Here is a 20,200-nt window from a genome sequence, read left to right as displayed (position 1 = left end):
TTGTTTTGTAATATTAAAAATAAATATTTTCTAATATTTTTTGCTTGTCATTTTCATTTTCTTCCAACATTTATATTTTTGTATTTCAGTCCAATATTTTTCAATTTGGTTCTATATTTGTTTTTTTTCCTCATGTTTTAAGTTTTTTTCAAATACATAGTTTAATATTTGTCAAATATTGTGTTATTTTTTTTAAATAATTGTTTTACATTTTGGATACTTTTTATCTGTGAAAAGAAACCACATTGTTTTGTATAACACGTTTTATTATTTTCTATTTTTTCACCTAAAATGTATTAATTTTACAGAATTTCAAATATTCTCTTTCTAAGATTGTCATCTTTTTTGTTTAACATTTTGTCTTCGTTTCTGTTTTTTTATTTCCTTCCAATATTTGTATATTTTTCCTTTCGTCTAACAAAACCGTTTCCTAATATTAATGTATCTGTTATCAATTTTAAAAGAATGATTTTTCGAATACTTTTTCCGAAGTTTATTATTCAGATATATGTGTATTTTTGGTCTGCCATAATCTTTTTGTTAAAGATTTTGTATTATTTTCTAATATTTTTATTTGTATATCTTAATAATATATTTATATTATAGTATATTTTGAATACTTTTTTCTTTATTTTTCATGTAATATGTTTTTATTATTTTTCTAAGGTTTTTGTCTTTTTTTTCTTGAACTTTCCGTGGGCCCGAGGCGCGCAGACGGGAGCGTGACGAAGACATTCCGCAGCCGCGTGTCGCCGCGACAAATGAGCGCGCGTCACGTGTTGTTAGCGTGTCGGCGAGGCGGGACGTCTCGCTCCCCTCGTGTTGAACTTCCCGCGCGCGAAAGCTCGGCGGTCCCACATTGCCGACGAATTCGAATTGTTTCGCTTTACGAGGAGGCGATTTTCTGCCGTAGCGAATCGCGACAAGTGAACGACTCGGTTTCAGGGCGGAACCATTTGAACATTCGGAAGTTGTAAAGACGACGAATGGAGTCGTTCTTAACGTGACGCGTGACAAAGGTGGAGCGTTTAGACGATTTCTTTTTTTTTTTTCCATATTTTTTGTTTTTCATTTAGTATTTTTCGTAACTTATTTTTGTATTTTATGTAATATATGAAAAAATACTTATATTCCATCTATCTTTATATTTTATTCTCATATTATTTGTTTTATTACTTTCTATTTTCATCTCATACTTTGAACCGTTAAAAAATATCTTTTTTTTTGTTGTCATTTTCCATGTTTACACTTTTTGTATAATTTTTAAAATAATTTTCTTAGCAATTTTTACGTTTTCAACTCAAAAATATGTATTTTCTTTCTAATATTTTTCTAATTTCCCACATCTTTATTTTCATTCATACATCTATTTTTACATTGTTTTTGTCATTTTTAAATAATATTTTAGTACTTTTATTGAATAATTTTAACTATTAAAAATGTGTATTTTTCATCGAATATTTTTGCTTTTTGTCCTATTTTTGGGTTTTTCATTTCATATTTTTACATTGTTGTGTATTTTTTAAGATTCTTTGTAGCATCTTATCTATTAGAATAGTCTATTTTTATCTAATATTTCTTTTTTTATTTGTTTTATTAATTTCTATTTTCATCTCAGATTTTGAACTGTTAAAAAATATATATTTTTTTGTTTTTCATTTTCCATGTTTACACTTTTTGTGTAATGTTTAAAATAATCTGATCGATTTTTACGTTTTCAACTCAAAAATATGTATTTTCGTTCAAATTTTTTTTTCATTTATACATCTATTTTCGCATTGTTTTTGTCATTTTTGAAATAATACTTTAGTACTTTTATCGAATCATTTTAACAATTAAAAATGTGTATTTTTCTTTGAAAGTTTTTGTGTTTTTTTTGTCCTATTTTTGGTTTTTCTTTTCATATTTTTGTGTAATTTGAAAATTTATTGTTCATCTTATATTTTTTTCTTTTGTCCTAATATTTACGCATTTTTTCTGAAAAAATGCAAATATTTGTTTGTTTCCCATCTAGTATTGTCAAACATTAGTGGGCTTTTCTCCGATGATTTGGGTATTTTCCGCGCAAGATTTGAGCATAGTTTTGCGGCATCGCACGACGAGCCAGGAAAAGAAACGACGGTGCTACTTCGGGGGCAGTTGGACTTTGGAGCTTCCACTTTGCCGCTCGTGTTTCTGATACTTTGCATTTGTCTGTCAGGCACGCTCGCCGTTTACAAAACTTAAATTCGCCCAATTGGATTGACAGGCGCACGTGTCCGTCTGTTCGCAGGCGGCGTCCTCGGCGTCGTCGGCGTCCCCCGGTCAGCGCCGGAAAGCGCTCCCCGTCCCCAACACGCCGACCACCTTGGACAAGCAGACCAACTGGTCGCGAGCGCTGCCGCTGCCGACGCCCGAGGAGAGAATGAAATGCGACTCGCGGGTCGTCTCCTCCTGCGTCATCGCCATTAACGTCACCGGTAAAGTTTCTTCGCATCTTTCTGCTTTTTCTTTTTCTGAATTCAGCCCCCCCGGTGCCCAGTTCGCTTAGCCACGTGAAATTTGCTAGGCAAATCTCTCGTGGCGACCCCCACAAAACAAAGGCTCAAGAAGCTACGCCTGGGAAGACACAGGAAGTCGGCCATTTTGCTTTGAATCGGCCATTTTCGAATTGATTTTTTTCCGTTTTCAATTGCCCAAGAGATTTTGTCCGATGGCTACGAAATTGAATCTTGGCGCGCCGGACGGATCGATAACGCTACATTTCTTCGCCCATTGCGTGTTGACGTGAACATGGCGGCCGAGTTTGATGACTCGCCGTGAAGCACGAAACGAAATCGTAAATCGGCTCGAAAAAAAAACATTTTCGCCAATCAAGTTGACGTTTGGTGGACTCGTAAGTCAGCCATTTTGGTGTAAAGCTAAGCTTTTGTGGCAAATGTTTTCAGTTTAGCACTTGAAGAAAGTTTGGCGCGTGTCCGCGAACAGTCCCGCGACGATTCCGGCAGTTCGATCTCATCGGAATTGTGCCGCGCGGGCTGCACGACTGCACAATGCGCTGTCTGTAAAAGTCTCCCCTCAAACGAAACCAAGCAAAAACACTCCCGGGGTGAAGTGCGCTAGACGCGGCTTTCGTGTCGGCGTGACACGAATGCCAATTGGTTGCGTCCAAACGGCGGCGCCGCCGCGCCGGCCTGAAAGAATCCACATCGTGAGCGAAGCGGGCCTGTCGCCGTGGCGCCCGGTCACATGACACCCGTCGCGACCGGCGGGGGAAAGCGCCCAAAACGACAGAGAAGTCGTCGACTTTTGTGGCGGTCAAAAAACGCGGACGACTTCCTTCTTCCTCACAATGACACGTTGAGCTATTTTATAACAGTTATTTTCTTTCATTATTCAATGCATTTCTAAGTAAGAAAACATCAATCATCACTTTTTTTTTATGATTCAATATATATTATTTAGTTTGACATTTCATATTTTGATTGTAAATTTAAAAAAAAAAAAAAAACACTGTTTGAAGCATCATATATTGACCTTTTTCTTTTATTTATTTTGTTTGTTGTTTGTTTTATTTTATTATTTTGTGTTAGTTTTGTTATTTATTTATTCATTTATTACTTCATAATAATAATGTACTTATGTTTACGTATTTTCATAAAACATGTTATTCAATATTTTTATTTTAGACATTAAGTATTGTTTTCTAATGTAGTTTACATTTTTTGATGCTTCTTGATATTTATTATTTAATGTAATTTTAAAAAGTTTGCCTTTTATGTATTTGTTTTTTTATTTAAAATTATTCATGACTTATTTTATATACAGTACATAAAACCTGCGATGTTTTTTTATATATTTAAAAAAATCTTCTAATAATATATTTAATGATGATAATATACCATATTTAAAAATTGACTATACGCGTTTATGTTTTTAATTCACTTTTGTGTTCATTTTTTAATCACGTCTTCTTTAAATTGTGATAGTATCATAACTATTTTTCTAAATGATAGCACTTATCATAAGGTCTTAAAAAATAATTATATGCCTTTATTTTCTATCCCATTTTTGTGTTCATTTTTAATATTCCGTTCATATATTTTTGGAAATGTTTAAAAAAAAAAAAAAAAAAAAAGACAAATTCCTTTTGATAGTTGTTGATGCTCTTTATGTAATTGATGACGCCCCCCCCCCCCCCCCTTCCCTCGCACGCATCTCCCCCCTCCTCTTCTTCCTCCCTCCTCCTCCCCGCTTGTGGTTTTGCAGGCGCGGACTTCGACAGAGACGCGGGCGCGCGGCGCTCGCTGGTCCACTCGCAGTCGTTGCTCCAGCGCAGGAGGAAGCTGCGGCGGCGCCGGACGGTGGCCGGCGTTCCCGGGCAGCTGCGCGACTTCGCCTTAGGTACGTCGACTCCGTCGCGGGACCGCCAACTCCCGTTTGGTGCCAGACCTTTTTCTTTTGTTCATTTGGATTGACCTTTTATTATTTTTCATTTCATTCATTTATTTTGGATGGCTTTATTTCGATTTGTTTTATTGAAATTGAAATTAGATTTGTAGTTCTGAAAAATATTGTATTTTTTATTTATTTTATTAAGATTAAAATCTTACTTATTTTGTATGATCATAAAACATATTTTTCATTCATTTGTTTTAGAATGTACTTTCTTTTTGATTATGTTATTTTATTTTATTAAAAATGATTAATACCTTGCGTATTTGTATTATTATAAAACAGTAAATATTTTAGAAACTTTGTACTTCCTTTTTTTTTTTTATACAAATTTCTATTTTTATTTTATATTGTAAAACAATGTTTTATTAATTGGTTTCAAAAATGTATTTTCCTTTTTCTTTTCTTTTTTATTAATATTTATGAATATCTTGTTTTATATTTAAAAAATGTAAAAGGTTTGAATTGGTTTTATTTATCCATTCTACAGTATTATTGGTTATTAATATCGTATTTTCCATTATTGTGCAACAAATTTTTTTAAAATGAATTAATTTCAACATAGTTTTTTCTTTTTATTGATGTTATTATTTATTAATACCTGATATTATTATCAAACATTAGTTTTTTAATTAATTGGGTTTTTAAAAGATGTGAAGCTTTTATATTTTTCAAAATGTCATAATCACAACATTTGAATAAGATTTTGAATCGTTTTATTTTGTATGCTTTATTACTACTTATGAATAAAATGCAACAGTTTGTCATTGTTTATGTTTTCAAATGAAAAAATTTTTAATATTCTCAACTTTGAATCGAATGTTCGTTTCCATATTTCATGGAAAAGATGTCTTCCCTGCCGCCCAGCACCTTTTGGACTTTAATGGCGTAATCGTTTGTCCCAGCAGACTCGGACGACTCCCCCGGCTCCCGAGAACGCGGCGTGACGGTCCACGCCGGCTCGGACGTCAGCCCGTCCGACGAGGATCTGGCGAATCATCTGGTCACCAGAGACTCGGGTTGCCAGACCGAGGACTTCCTGATCTCGGGGGCGCCTTCCCGCAGGAGAATCCGGGCGCAGCGCGGCCACCAGGGGGCGGCGCTGTGCTTCTCTCGGTCGGCGGGCGACATCGCGGCCCTGCGGGACGTCCCCGACGACGCGTTCGCCGCCCGGCTGCGGACCCGAAGTCTCCCCCGAGACGGCAGCCGGGCGAGGGCGGACGAGGACGAGGACGAGGCGGAGCTTTCCCCTTTCAACGGCGAGGAGGAGTTAATTCTGAAGGACGAGGAGGAAAGCGCCGACGAGCGGGCCGGGTCGGAGCAGCTTTCGACGACGCCGGAGCGGGGCCGGGCGGAGAGGGCCCGCTCGCGGCCGCCCCGCGCGGCCCACGCGGGCAGCCGCGACGTGTCGTCCGGCTCCGACACCTTCGGCAGTCCCGCGCACTCGGTGTCGGCCGCCGGCGTTTTGGGGGGGCCCGTGGACCACAAGGACGACCACCAGTCCTCCAGCGGCAACTGGAGCGGCAGCAGCTCCGCGTGCCCCTCGCAGACCTCGGAGACCCTCGCCCCGGGTACCTCTCCGCTGGCTCGCTGCGACTCGGAGCTCTCCCTGAACGCCGCCGCCCACCCCGGCGACGACCGCCCCGGCTTCACGCCGGATCCTTACGCCGGGCTCAGGACCCAGAGGGCGGGCTCCTTCTCCTCCACGGCCATGGACATCTTAGAGGAAGCGGGCGCTCCCGGGGAGGGCGAGTGGAACTACTCGCGCCCGGACCCCCCTCGTCGGCCTCGGGACCTCAGCCCCGAGTCCAACAGGGAGGCGGAGAGCAGTCTGGGCTGCCCGAGCTTCGCCAGCACGGCCACGTGCGAGAGCAGCTTCTCCGACAAGCCGCCGTCGGAGAAAGCCGACACGGCGTCTCACTACTCGGAGGACACAGAAGGCTACTACACTTCCATGCACTTTGACTGCGGGCTGAAAGGCAGCAGGAGCTTCACGTACTTCTACTCGGACCACGTGACTCTGGGGCCACGCTGCCTGTCTTTGAGGAAGCCCAAGGCCAAACCGTGTCCGCCCAGGCGCAGCTCGTCGCTCCGGACGATACGCAACGAGGAACCGAAGTTTCCGCTCTTCCGGGAGAAAAACCCGCAGCCGCTTTGGTCCAGCTCGTCGGGCCACATCGCCGAAGAGCTCCCGGGCGCGTGGGGGGCGGAGGGATCTTCGGAGCTGCCCTACTCGGGCGTCTTCAGCTCCACGGACGCGCATTCCTTCAAAGACGAGGGCGTCGTCCAGGCCGACTACGCCGACCTGTGGCTCCTGCACGACTTGAAATCCAGCGACCCGTACCGGTCTTTGTCCAACTCCAGCACGGCCACCGGCACCACGGTGGCGGAGTGCGTCAAATGGCAGGACAGCTCCGAGTCGCAGGCGTCCCGGTCGGGCTCCGGGGCCACCACCCCCTCGCTGACGCCCGCCGAGGGCGACTTCAAGCTGGCGGGCCTCGCCAGCCCCTCCAGCGGGTACTCCAGCCAGTCCGAGACCCCCACCTCCGCCTTCCCCGCCGCCTTCTTCCCCGGCCCGCTATCGCCGTCCAGCGCTAAGCGGAAACCCAAAGTACCGGAGAGGAAGTCGTCGCTCGCTTCCAAGCCGGACGGACGCGGAGTTGCCCGTCGTGCCCTCGACCCCCACGGATTTAAGTGCCTTTCGCCGCGTCGGTGACGACCGGACGGCGATCCAAAATCACCAGCCAATAACCGAGTCGCCGAACGGACCTTCCCTGAGCGTCGCCCCCGCCGCGCTGCACGCCGTCCGGCTGCGATCCACCCGCAAGGAACCTGACCCCGGTCCCGATGACGGCGGCCCTTCCGCCGCCGCGTTCGGCACCCGAGCGCCGTTAGAACTTAAGAGTCCACGTTCGGCCGATCTCCGGCCGGCGGTCTCGTCCGACGACGAGCTCGTCGACGGCGAGTTGACCGCGGAATCGTCGTCGCCGCCGCCGGACGAGGAGGCGCAAAAGGACGCCGAGTGTTCTTTCCCGCCGCCTGATGAAGATCTCTGTGCCTCCGCGCCGAGTCTGGAACAAACGCCCGTCGCCAGTCCGGGAAGCGATGACGGAAACCGAGACTCGGACTCGGCGGGGAATCCGGCGGGAAACGAGGAAGAAGACTCTGCCGCCGAGGAGAACCCGAGCAAAGGTACGGCCAAAGTCTTGCGGGCTCGCGGCGACCGCCCAAAATAAAAGGCCCAAATCTTACGGGAAGAAAGTTTTTGGTCGATAAATACAAAACATTTCCAAAATATACAATTTGGAATCAAAATCTTCATGACTCGCTTTTCTTCTTTTTTCACCACTTTTTAACCACAAACCATATAACTTTATCTCAAATATTAAACGCTTTTTTTTTTTTTTTATATATAATATACATTTTTATGTCCAAAATATATAAATGTTTTCTTGAAAAGGTACAACTTTCTATCTGAATTTTTTTTTTTTTCCGAAAATATTTAAAAAATCTATCGAAAGCAAAAAAACTAAAAAAAAAATAGTTTTGAAATTGGCTATTTTATGACTCACAAATATATTTTTTCAAAAATGTCGTACTTTTTTTCAGAAAAATAAATGTTTTTAAAAATATATACTACTTTTTGCTCAAAAATATTTACAAAATGTATTGACAAAATATGCAATTTTATTACTCAATTATTTTTTTCATAAATGTACTACTACTACTTCCCTTGAAAATTATACTAATAATCTAAAATACTACTTTTTCCTCAAAAAATATGTATTTACTTTGAATATGTACTACTTTATTTCTGAAAAATGTTTTTTTAAATATGCTTCTTTTTTCCCCAAATATACAACAGTTTATCTCAAAACTGTCAAACTTTTGGTTGGGTGAATATTTTCCTGCCGATTTCTGGAAAATATACACATTTTGGTCCAAAATAGATTTCTCTATTAATTTCTCTAAAATTTGTGATTGTCTTTGAAAATATATTTTTTTAATATTTCCCCCCCAAAAGTGTATTTTGAGTGTTGTGTACGTTTTCTCGCTGAAATATTCAAATGTGTTCGGGCAGACTCGACAGCGGCGAGCGATTCGGCGATGTCGCGGCCGGACGACGAGTCGCACGCGGAGGACGACGGCGTCTTCCCGTCGCCCGCCAAAAGTCGAACCACGGACGACCTCTTCGCCATGATCCACAGGTCGGCACGGCGACGAGTCCCAGAAGCTCAACATCCAGCTGCCGATGAAACAAATACAAATATTTACGATGCGAGATGAAGTTTGCAATCTTCGCGGAATGCTGTTGTCCAATTAGGTTAGGAGATTCTCGGAGCATTAAATCGATCGCAAACGGATTCGATGCCCTGAGAACGAAAAGTTCCCGATGAATGAGAATCTGATCGGGAGGGGGGAAAAAATGTCATATTTTCCAGATAAAAGTAGATTTTTTTTTTTTTTTTTAAAGACATAAAGTTGAACATTTTCAAGCAAATGCTTTCATATTTTCAAGGAAATTATAAGTATTTTTTTCAAATTAGTTAAAAAGAATTCCAGAAAAATTTTATTTTCTAAAATAAATTCTTAGCTGTATGAGGAAAAAATTATTTCCTTTGGAGAGAAAAAAAAGATTTCCTTTGGAGAGAAGCATATTTGTATTGTATTGTTTTTTTCCATTTTTCCCTGAACACCTACGAGGACTTCATTCTTGTAAACCGCGGAAGAATATCTGCGATGGGTCTTGAATCTCTTTGTCTTTCCTTCTGCGTGAGTAATCCAAAGCATACCACATCATACGTCTGACTGGCCGTGTTTTTCCGTTCAGGTCGAAGAGGAAAGTGTTGGGCAGGAAGGACTCGGGCGAGCTGTCCACGAGGAACGGTCCGTCGTCTTCCGGCAGCCCGGCGCCTGCGCCCCCGTCGCCCGGCGCCGCCCGCTCCCCGGGTCCCGCCGCGTCGCCGTCGGGGGCGTCGCCCTCGGGCCCGCAGAGGGCCCCCGGCCCCATCTTCAGGAACGTCAAGAAGTCCAGCACCTCCAACGAGGAGTTCAAGCTGCTGCTGCTGAAGAAGGGCAGCCGCTCCGAATCCGGCTACCGCATGTCGGCCGCCGAGATCCTCAAGAGCCCCGTGACCCCCAAAGGTCAACCGGCTGGCGAGGAGGCGGCGGCGGAAGCGGCAGAGGCGTCCGAGGGCTCCTCGCCGAAAGCCTCGGCCTCGCCGTGCTCGTCCAGGACGGGCCGCGCCAGGATCCCGCCGCCCGCCAACAGCAGCCGCTACGCCGCGCGCGCACGCTTCTACTCGGCGCCCATGCAGGCCATCTCCGAGGGCGAGGCCGAGAACTCGGACGGCAGCCCCCACGACGACGAGCCGGCGGCGCGCCCGGGTTTCGCCTGACGGAAACCCGCTCTTCTTCTTCCTTCGCGCCGTCGTCTCCTTTGCACGCTCGAACAAACGTTCTGCTCTCACTTCGCTGGATTTTTGCCGGCGCTCCCGGCGTGTCCCGAACATCACAACTATTTTGTTGTTTTGAAAACAACAAATTGATAAAAACAAAAATATATTTTCCGGGAAAAAAAATATATTTTTTTAATAATAAAAACAAATACTTTTTAATAATTTGAAATAATAATGATAATAATAATAATTCATCAAAATTGTTTACAGAAAAAAATGTATATTTTCCAGGAAAGAAAATAATATTTTGAACAATGAAAACGAATAGTTTTAAATAATTTCAAATAATAATGATAATAATAATTGTTCATAATTGTTTATAGAAAAATGTGCATATTTTCCAGCAAAGAGTGACATTTTTAACAAAAACGAAAAGTCAAATTTCGGGGGAAGGCAGATTTTTTTTGTTTTGTTTTTATGAAATAGTCCATTTTAGAGGTGAAAAAAAAACATTTTTTTACATGATAAAAAAATGGCTTGTGTATTTTTAACCCCAAGTCTTTTTAAGAAAGAAAGTTATATTTTTAGGGGGGGGAAAAAAAGTTATTTTTTTGGGGCAAAAAGGGTATTTTCCTCAAAGTTGAATATTTTCCCTCAAATAGTCACGTAAAAAGTGTATATTTTCAAGTTGGATATTTTTGAGCAAGAATTTGGATATTTTCAAGAAACATTTTTGAATATTTTCAGGAAGAAAAGTTGCATTTTCTCAGAAAAAGGTTGAATTATTTTAAAATAAAAAAGATGAATATTTTCAAGAAAAAAAAAAGTGTTTTTTAAATTAAATGTATTCACGTGAAAAGGTTTTATTGGTGTATATTTTCATGAAATTGTTTTTTTTTTTCAAGAAAATGCTCCCTTTTCTGATTTAAAACATGTAGAAAATACATGACGTGAAAAAGTGAAATATTTTCAAGACAAACGGTTGTATACTTTGACCATAAAATGTTTATTTTCTTGTAAAAAAAAAATAGTATTTTTTTTCTGAAAAAAACCCTCTTTTATGCCCAAAAATATTTGACTTGGTCCATAATGTATTTATCCGATGACGAGCCATCGTCTTTTTTTTCCTTTTCCTTTTCCGACAAGTGGCGCACGCGTCTTGTTTCCATGCTGCAGGGTACAAAACTTTCCACAACAGATAACTATGTTGTTTTTCTGGAGAAAAACAACAAGCAAACTTTTTTTTTTTTTTTTTAAATACCCAACTTGGTATTTTAGAGATAAAAACTGTATATATTTTCAAAATTAAAGTTGTAATCTAACTAGAGGAAAACTAGTGTCAGAACAGATATTTTCCACAAATAAAAAGACATGGTTATTTTCAAGGATATATTGTCATAAAAAAAAGTCATAATTGTCCAAAGATAATCAATATTTTTGAGAGAGAAGAAAATGTCATTTTAAAACATATTTCAAGGTAAAAAAAAAAATTTCTATCATTTGGAAAGTTCAATATTTTGAGAATAATTTTGTAAATTCAGTTTAATAAATAATATGACTTTGCCATCACAAATATGATTATTTTCTAGAAAATAATGACTTAATTTTTATAAGATTGCTCCTTCATTCTAGAAAAATATCCAACTTTTTTCTCAAATATTATACACTGTTTTTCCTTCTAAAAAAGTTGTATGTTTGCATGCTAAATTTCATCTTTATTCTCACAAGATTACACATTTCTCTCTTGGGAATGTTTTTTTTCTAGATATTATCTGACTTCCCTCAAAAATCAAAAAGAATTGTTGTAAAATTATGAAATCCCAAAAATGAAATTTAAAGAAAACATATATTTTTCTTGAAGGTTTTTTTTTTATCAACATTGTAAAAAATATATATATATTTTAAATAAAATTAGGAAAATATTACTCGTATTCGTCAAAAAGAATGTCGTTTTTTTGCCCCTCAAAAAATACAAAATAAAAAAATTGCCTGAAAATATCTGCCTTTTTCTGAAAATCTACATTTTTGGTAAAGAAAAGAAAATTGTCCTAAAACTAGATTTTTTTTGTGCCTCCTAAAATATTTTCTTCCAAATAATATTCAACGTATTTTTTTAAATAAATAAGACTTGTTTCTTGAAAATATCAAGACTTTTTTCCCCCTCAAAAAATAGATAGAAAATTCTCTAAAAATACAACTTTTAACTCGAATTAAATGACTTTTTTTTTTTTCCTGACTTTAATCTCGAAAATCTGACTTTCTGACTTGAATCTTGTCGCATAACTGTTTTTCTCCTTACTTGATCTCTGTAAATTCTCCTTTGCAGTGTCCAGACAACCCAAAAATAATCAGCGTATGTATTCCGTGAATACATAACAAGTCGGCGAGTTTGGCCAGGAGCACTCGCGAGATATTTTCAACACGGTGAGATTTGGAAACGTGGTTTCGGCGAAGGAGAAAAACAAAGTCGACGAACCGTGACGGCAAGAGCGCAAGTAGAAAAAAGTGCTGAAATGATGCTTAGCAGGTCAAACGTTTTTCATGATGATAATCGAGGAAAAGTGTTGTTGTGGGGTTTAGTTGACTTGGTGTGTTTTTTGGGAGTGTTTGTAAATGGTTTTGGTAAGTGCCAGGCGTGTCCGAGGCAGGTTGGTCAAGGCCCCTTCCTTCCGCACTTCTTCTGCGAGAATTTCTTCGATCCGGATGCCTATTGTTTTATTGCAATATTAATCGAATCTAGAATGATCTACGTGACATCGCGTCATCCTAATGAAAATGAACTTTATTCGTACGGTCCATCTCTGCTTGGGCCTTAAAACCCCTCCTTCCGCTAACTTTTATTGTAAATATAATACACGTAGTTGTAGCGAAGACGTGAACAGGGTACGCAAAGAATTTTACGTCATTCCAACTTTGGTTGTTATTTTTTAGCACTGATCAGGTGATTTTTTTTGTGACCTTTCTTTGTCTTTTGCTGGCTTTCCTCATACAAAGCGGCAAGAGGGATTCGGACGATACCGCCACCTCGTGGATGGATGTAGTTTTTGTACAAAAGTGGAAAAGAAATGAGCGTTTGTTGAATTGTGCACGCAAAAAACAAAAAAAAGAAAACAAAAGGTTTACATGGACTTTAAAGTGTTGTACATTTCCGAGTTGTGGACAAACTATTTGTCTTGTATTTATTGTGTTTGTAAACAACGTGGTGGAGTGCAAACGTGTACAAAAGGAGAAATAAATGTGACTGCTTGGAAAATCACCTCATTGTGTTCAGTGACATGTTGGTGAAACCACAAGTTCAATTGGTTACCACCAGGGGGAGACCGAGAGCTAAAGCAGATGAAAAGCTCTAATACTTTCTAGGAAAAATAGAGCTTTTGCGAAAAAAATACAAATTTTTTTTTATGAGGAAAAAAAAGAAAAAAGTTCAATATTTTGGGGTTTTTATTTTTTTATTTTTAGAAAGCCAACTAGTTTAGAAAAAGGTTGAATATTTTATATGAGAAAAATATGATAGAAACCCGAATAAAAATTTAATGTTTTTAAAATTTTGTTTAATACATTTTCATATACCTTTTGAGTTTTAAAAAAAAAAAAGAGATTTTTTTTTAATATATATTTTTTGGAAGAAAATCAAGTTCGAGATATTGGGGCAATAATAGCAATAAGTATATTTCGGAGGGGGAATAACTGATATTTTTGCCAAAAAAAAGGTAAATATTTTCAAGGAAAAGTACATTTTTGAGGAAAATGTCAAATTTTTGTTTACACCAAAAGTTTTATTTTTGTGAAAATTATTTTGAAATAAAAGTCGAAATTTTCAAAAAAATCAATATTTCATTGCAAACAAAAAGTTGTGTGTTGTTACGGAAACAAGTCCAACATTTTCTCGAAAAAGGCTGAATTCTTTTTTTTTTTTTTTTAAAGCGATATATTTCGCCGAAAAACATTTTCAAGGGAAAAGTCCCAAATTTCCTAAGGAAGAAAAACACCGCACATTTTTCCAGAAATTCCTTTCTTGCGAGTGTTCGATTTGAATCGTAATGGGCGCCGATCGAGTGGCGTCTCAAATGAAAGGTCTTCACGGAGGCCTCGCCCAAATGTCAGTATTGACACTTGCTCTCATGGGATGCCACGACGACGAAAAGAATCGTGCTTTCCCCCACTAAAGTAGCCCAAAGAGCCCAGCGTGGGGGGCAGGGTCACACCACGAGATTCAACCGCACCAAATGTCTTGTGGAGGAGGTGCAGGCCTCATTATAGTGCGTTAAAGCACCTCCCCTCGGAGGAACAATATAAGCACCCCCTCCCCGTCTCCATCTCCCCGGGGGGAGAGCCTGAGGCTGCTGGCGACTGATCGGGACCCCGGGGGATCCCGCACACATCTGTCTCCCTAACCGACCCCCCCCCACCATTTCATTGTTTTTAATTTAGAATTGTTTATATTTGTGAGGAAAAAGTAGCATACTCGGAGAACAGAAGAGTTATATTTTTCAGAAAAAGGAAAACTGAATATTTTTGGGGGAAAAGTCATGTTTTTGAGGGTTTTTTTAATTAATATATTTTTATGAAAAGATCTGTTTTTGACACACACAAAAAATTATCAAGAAAACGACCATGTTTCAAAAATAGTGTTGTTTTTGTTTTTGTTTTTTCCGAAAAATATTTTTAGGAAAAAAAGAAAAAAAAGATCAGTTTTGTGTACAATTTGTTTTGTTAAAAATGAATATTTTGGTGGAAAAAAAGGTTGAATATTTTTCTAAAAAGTTTAATATTTTTGGGGAAAAAAAGTCAAATATTTTCAAGAAAGAAAATATCCAATATAACCGCAACGCTTCGTTTGAAAAAAGTACAATATATAAAGTCGTATATTTTCATCAAAGATGGATATTTTGAGGGGGGGAAATCATAATTTCAAGGGGGGAAAACGCATTGACACACACGTCTTTTTATGCATTTGTAATAAAAAAAAATAAAAATACAATACTGCACATTCTAAAACATAATGTAACATCTGTAAGTGAGTGTGGACCTGTTGCTTGGCGGTTGTGACGTCACCAATGATGAAAGCGCAAAGGACCATTTGTGATGAATGAGCCAAGAGGAAGCGCGCGCGGGCGCGCGCGAGCTGCAGCCGACATCAGCTCTTGCGTGAACGCGCATTCTGTCGCCGCTCGTGCGAAGAAAGCGACTGAAGTGCACGAGCGACTTCAACAAATTCCAAGATATTCTTTCGTTTTTCTTTTCTTTTTTGGTGTTACTATTGTCCAGTCAAGGTATATTTCAATCTATTCAAGCATGTCAATTGTTTGAAAACGTTCCTGAGTGGTTATATGGAGCGTGGGGGGGCGGTGGGGGAGGAGCCAGTGTGGAGATTGCGCACGCAATCCGGCGTGACGTCACTTGGCCAGTGAAGAGAAGAGAGCCCCGCAATGACGAGATAAGCCTTATCGCTCATTTTGGGAGGGGGGGATCGGCGTATTTGTGCTATTTTGTGGAGCCTTGAAGAAGCACGCAGGCTGGGCTCGAAACTCGAACTGCTGCCGTGCGTGTGCGCGCTTGCGTGTGAGGTGAGTACGTCCCATTTCCATTTCATTGATGGAACGACGTTAAAGGGAAGGAAGGGAGGAAGGAAGGAAGGAAGGGAGGAAGGGAGGGAGGGAGGAAGGAAGGAAGGAAGGAAGAGGAAGACATCAGGACGCAGGCTCGGCTCCTTTTTTTAATGTCCTTTTCTTTTGAATATTTGGCCTTTTATTGCTTCTGTCGGCTCGTGACGTTATGTTCGTTTTTGGTTGTGTTTAGCACACGGCTAGTTAGCAGCTAGCAGGCTAACTGTCACTCGTCTCCTGTTCTTATGGCAACCGAGGCGCGCCCCCGTCACGCGCCCTCTGGCCGTGCGCGTCACCGCCAACGTCGCCTTTGCGTCCGTCTTGACTCTGACGTTTTGACGGGCAAAGAAAATTCGGACGTCAGGTCAATGATGGATGTCAAATTGATTATCCTAATACTATTTTCATTTTTTAACGTTATGATGCATAATTGAAGTAATTACAACTTATCTACCAATGACTTGTTAAATGGATGCGGTAGAATCTTGATGTGAAATGGTTCACCAATTTATTTTTAATCAAACGTGGTCGTGATTTACTGTATTTCTATAATAAAATAATTCGCATTTTTATATTTTCCTATTTATAATTAATTATGTTAATCGACAATTGATAAACTAACGTTCAAAAAATAAAAAGGTCAAATGTGTATGTAAAATAGTTCATTTTGGTAAAATAAAAAAAAATCACATTTTCTAATGTTATAGGTCATTAATTTAAATAAAACTTATTTAAAAAAATAAAAAGGTCAAATGTGTATTTCAATGTTTTTTTTGTAATGAAATGTTAAAATAATCAAAAATAAAATGAAAAACAAAAGTTAAAAAAATATAAAATTCATTCTTTTAAAATTGTGTTACTCTTTATAAATTTAGTTACGATGAAATTCCATCCATCCATTTTCCTCACTCGGGTCGCGGGCGTGCTGGCTGGCGCCCATCCCAGCCATCATCGGGCAGGAGGCGGGGCACACCCTGAACTGGTCGCCAGCCAATCGCAGGGCACATACAAACAAAGAACCATTCGCACTCACTTTGCTGTCGTCCGGTTTTATGGCTGCCCACAGTCTCCCCTCGGATAAAATGCAGTCTCCTCGGGAGCGCCTGGTTCTCCTGCATTGTTGTCCGTCAGCGCGTCACGTTCCGACCGATGCGTTCGACGCGCCGTGTTTTTCTCAGTTTACCTTGAACTCACAGTCGCTTGCAGTCGTTTTCTTCCTGCCTGCCATCTTGCATTCCATCAACGGCGCGAGGAGTGTTTACACACGTAAACAAATTAAAACGCACTTTTGAAAGTGCTGTGTAATACATTAACGCAGTAACATTAGTCGTGTTTCGCAGAGGATAAAGAATAATAAATAATTGACCCGTCTGTCATCGGAGCTTCCGCTCGCTCCGGATGGATGAAGCCTGACAGGCGAAACGCGTCACGGATGAAGGCGATACCCCCGAAAGACCTCATGGGTTTTGTGTTTCAGGTTTGCCTAGAGGGACGATGCCCGGGTGTCGCCACTAGCGCTGCATGAAGAATCGGAGCCTTGGAATTATGGAAGCGTCCGATGACTTGTCCCGCTCCGACGTGGCAGGAGAAGCGGAAATCCCAGAGAAAGAGGACCACGGCGTCATTCCGTCTGCTACCCGAGAGTCCTGCGCGGTGGGATTAAGTAAGGGAAGCCTCGCGGAGACGCCCGGGTCAGCGGCGGGAGCGGACGCCGGCGCCGCGCCGGGCGGCGTGACTCTCAAAATGGCCGCCACCGTCCTGCACCCTCTGTGTTTGGGAGAGAACCCGCTGATGTTACCCATCCACCTCCAGATGGCGGCGGCCACCGGGCCACAGCTGGGCCCGATGGGGGCGGCGCCCTACTTGCTGACGAGCCCCAACCAGGTCTCCCTCCCGCTGGTCTTGGATCCCGCCGTAATCCCGCAGAACAACATCCTGTGTCCCAATCCGTTGTCCTTCGTGGAGCAGAAGTCGGTGGCGGGACCCCCGCAGGACCTCAACCTGCTCTCCCTCCTCCAGAATCCCGCCTTTGCCACCATCCTGCAGGATCTTTTCCCGTCCCAGACCGGTCCCGCCACCTGCCACTCCCCGGGCTCCCCCTTCTTTCCGCCCCCATACTCGTCCCCTCTGGCCCCGCTAGTCCCTCCCGCCACTCTCCTGGTCCCGTACCCTGTCATAATCCCGCTGCCGGTTCCTCTGCCGATCCCGCTACCCATCCCCGTTCCCCAGACGGAGGACTCCAAGACCAACGTGCCAAAAGCAGTCCGCACGGAAACCAAAAGCACTCAGACTCTCCAAGATCTGGACACGGTGCCGCAAAGCTCGTCCCCTCAAGTCCTGGACCTGTCCATGCGAGGACCGTGTACCGTGGAACCCAAACAGGAGTACCTCAGTCCACAGCAGCAAGACAGCGTGCTGGACTTGTCGGTGCCCGCCGCCCGGAAGCACCGCGCCCCATCACGTGGTCTCGGCCGCTCTCTGGAACGTAGCGCCAGTCTGGACTCTAAGATCCTGGGTAGTCTGGCGTCTCTGGAGTTCAGCCGGCAGCACAAGTGGATGTTGGACGGCGGGGCGGGGGGGTCGGCTTCCCTGGGGCCGGGGACGCCCAACCTGGAGATCGTCAGCACCTCGCAGACGGCCAAGGTCATCGTCTCGGTGAAGGACGCCATCCCGGCCATCCTGTGCGGGAAGATCAAGGGCCTCTCGGGGGTGTCCACTAAGAACTTCTCCATCAAACAAGACGGGAGCCAGGGGATGCCGGCCCAGCTCTTCGGGGTGCCGCCGCTCCCGCCGCCGCTGTCCCAGCGCGGTCCCGACGACGGCCTGAAGAAGGTCCCCGCTAAAAACCGAGCCATCAAGCTGAAGAAAGTGGGCTCACAGGAGATCCACTTCCTGCCCATCAAGAAGCAGAGACTGGCGGCGCTCTTTCCCAGGAAGTGAACGGCAAGCCCGCCACGAGCGCAACAATCACTGGAACACACTGGTTACACTTAAGCAGGGTTTGCTCAAGGGCTTTTTCTGTTCTTTACGTACGCCTTACGTCCACATTAACCGCACCGCGGGATATATTTCAGTGTTTCCCGGCCTTGATTGAGCCAACGCACGTACACTCACAAAACCTTCCGGATATTGGGGGCGAACTTTCAGACTTCACCTAAAATGCACTATAAACAACCTTTACTTCATTTGATATTTGTCAACATTTGAATGCACGTCCAACTGTTGAATCTTTTTTGCACAACTTGCAAGATGCTCAACGTAAAAAATTCACAACAGGTGTTCCATCCGTGAACATTTCCAAGGATGTTGACACCTATGCCTTTCTGTGACTCAAGACTCTTCCGGTCTTTGGTCTGAAGCTTCGCCATTGCGAGAAGACATGGAAAGGTTATGGTGCATTTTAGGTTCATCCTGAAATTTCCACTCAAAGCTTTTTCGTGAGTTGTGTATTTCAGTGTTTCCCAACCTTTATTGAGCCAAGACACAGAAGAAAAAAAACCAATCCAGACCAAGGAAGTGAAATTGGGTAATTGCCCTCAGCAAATCCCCGATGATCGGTTGGGAATCACTGATCTATTTGACCGGGTCGGGATCATTTACGCCTTGATCTTTGAGAAAGCCCATTTGACAAGAACTGTTAGCGTGTGGCAGCATTTTTTTTTTTTACTAATCCCTACAAGTACACACACAAGTTGTACATTTTGTAGCCTAACGGAAAAGTGTACCATTGCAATGAACAACAACAACAACAACAAAAAAACGTCTTGTGTATTTTTGAGCACAATTTTGTTTGCGTATTCCCGAGGCCATTTTGATTTGATTCCACGCTGTTAAACTGTGTGCGTGCGTGTGTGTGTTACAATTAGCGTTAGGATTAGCAGTAACGCTAAATTATCTGTTCGTTTGTTTAACTTCCCGAGTGCACTTTGTGGTAGTAGTTTTAAAAAAAAAAAAAGGTGACAGGGTTTTGTGCCTGTTGAATTGTGATTTTGTTTAAGAACAAATGAAAGCCTTTCGCACGAGCTCCATATTTATTATTATTGTTATTTATACTGTACATTTTTGTATGTGTTTGATCTAAACAACTTGGCTAATTTATTGTTTGTAAAATAAAAAATGTATACAGCGTGTGGAAAAAGTGACTCGCTGCGGCGACGCCTGACGGGACACACCGAAAGTCACGACAAAAACGTCTTCACAAAGCATTCTTTGCGTGTGAAAACTCTTTTAATAAAGTTCTTTACACCCAATGTGTGTACTTGTTCACTTTCATTTTGGCTGAGAACTTGAGTTATTTGTGGAATGTTCTCGATGAAAGCGCTGTACAAGGATTTTTGAAACTTTCACAGAGAGATCCGGCAATTTGTTAGCGCTGTGGTGTTTTTTTTGTTTTTTTTTAATACAAAAAAACTATCAATAAAGTTGAGGTGAATTTTTTGCAACACAGAAAATCGGCACAGAAATGGCAGCATTCATAGGCAGTGTGAAAGTGGCTCTTAATACTGCCTTCTAAGGTGGAAAATTACTTAGCTTAGGTCACTCCTCCATTTTGTGTTGGTAAAACAATAGAACAGTCACGGTAACGGGGGAAAAGGTGTCAGTGTGAAAGACCATTGCGATGCCATAAACGCACACAAAGGTCCATCTCAGCCTTTGAAGGCGTTCGAGAACAAAAAGCGCTTTGTGCTCGAGTTCATTTGCCTCCACACAATGCACTTCTCCGCGTAAACGTTTGTTCTGAGTCGGCGGCCATGACTGCAA

The 20,200-nt window shown here is 42.1% G+C and overlaps 2 protein-coding genes across 2 annotated transcripts in view; both read left to right on the top strand.

The window, feature by feature from the left end:
* The window catches only part of LOC133480853 (actin remodeling regulator NHS-like), a 57,045-nt gene extending 43,956 nt beyond the window's left edge, over positions 1-13,089 (top strand). Inside the window, 6 exon segments of the mRNA XM_061779524.1 lie at positions 2,273-2,459; positions 4,249-4,383; positions 5,343-7,074; positions 7,076-7,626; positions 8,516-8,642; positions 9,266-13,089. Of these exon segments, the coding sequence (XP_061635508.1) occupies positions 2,273-2,459; positions 4,249-4,383; positions 5,343-7,074; positions 7,076-7,626; positions 8,516-8,642; positions 9,266-9,833 (3,300 nt within the window). The 3' untranslated portion in view covers positions 9,834-13,089.
* A 2,144-nt stretch (positions 13,090-15,233) lies between these two features.
* LOC133480444 (retinoic acid-induced protein 2-like) lies at positions 15,234-19,689 on the top strand. Its single transcript, XM_061778454.1, has 2 exons — positions 15,234-15,400; positions 16,917-19,689. Exon 2 carries the CDS (start codon positions 16,961-16,963, stop codon positions 18,377-18,379), a length of 1,419 nt encoding a protein of 472 aa, XP_061634438.1. The 5' UTR covers positions 15,234-15,400; positions 16,917-16,960; the 3' UTR covers positions 18,380-19,689.
* The last annotated feature ends 511 nt before the right edge of the window (positions 19,690-20,200 follow it).

Source organism: Phyllopteryx taeniolatus, chromosome 7, assembly GCF_024500385.1.
Source record: "Phyllopteryx taeniolatus isolate TA_2022b chromosome 7, UOR_Ptae_1.2, whole genome shotgun sequence".
NCBI classification, from domain to species: Eukaryota; Metazoa; Chordata; class Actinopteri; order Syngnathiformes; family Syngnathidae; genus Phyllopteryx; species Phyllopteryx taeniolatus.
Note: the sequence above shows the minus strand (reverse complement) of the source record. Positions and strands in the feature narration are given on the sequence as shown.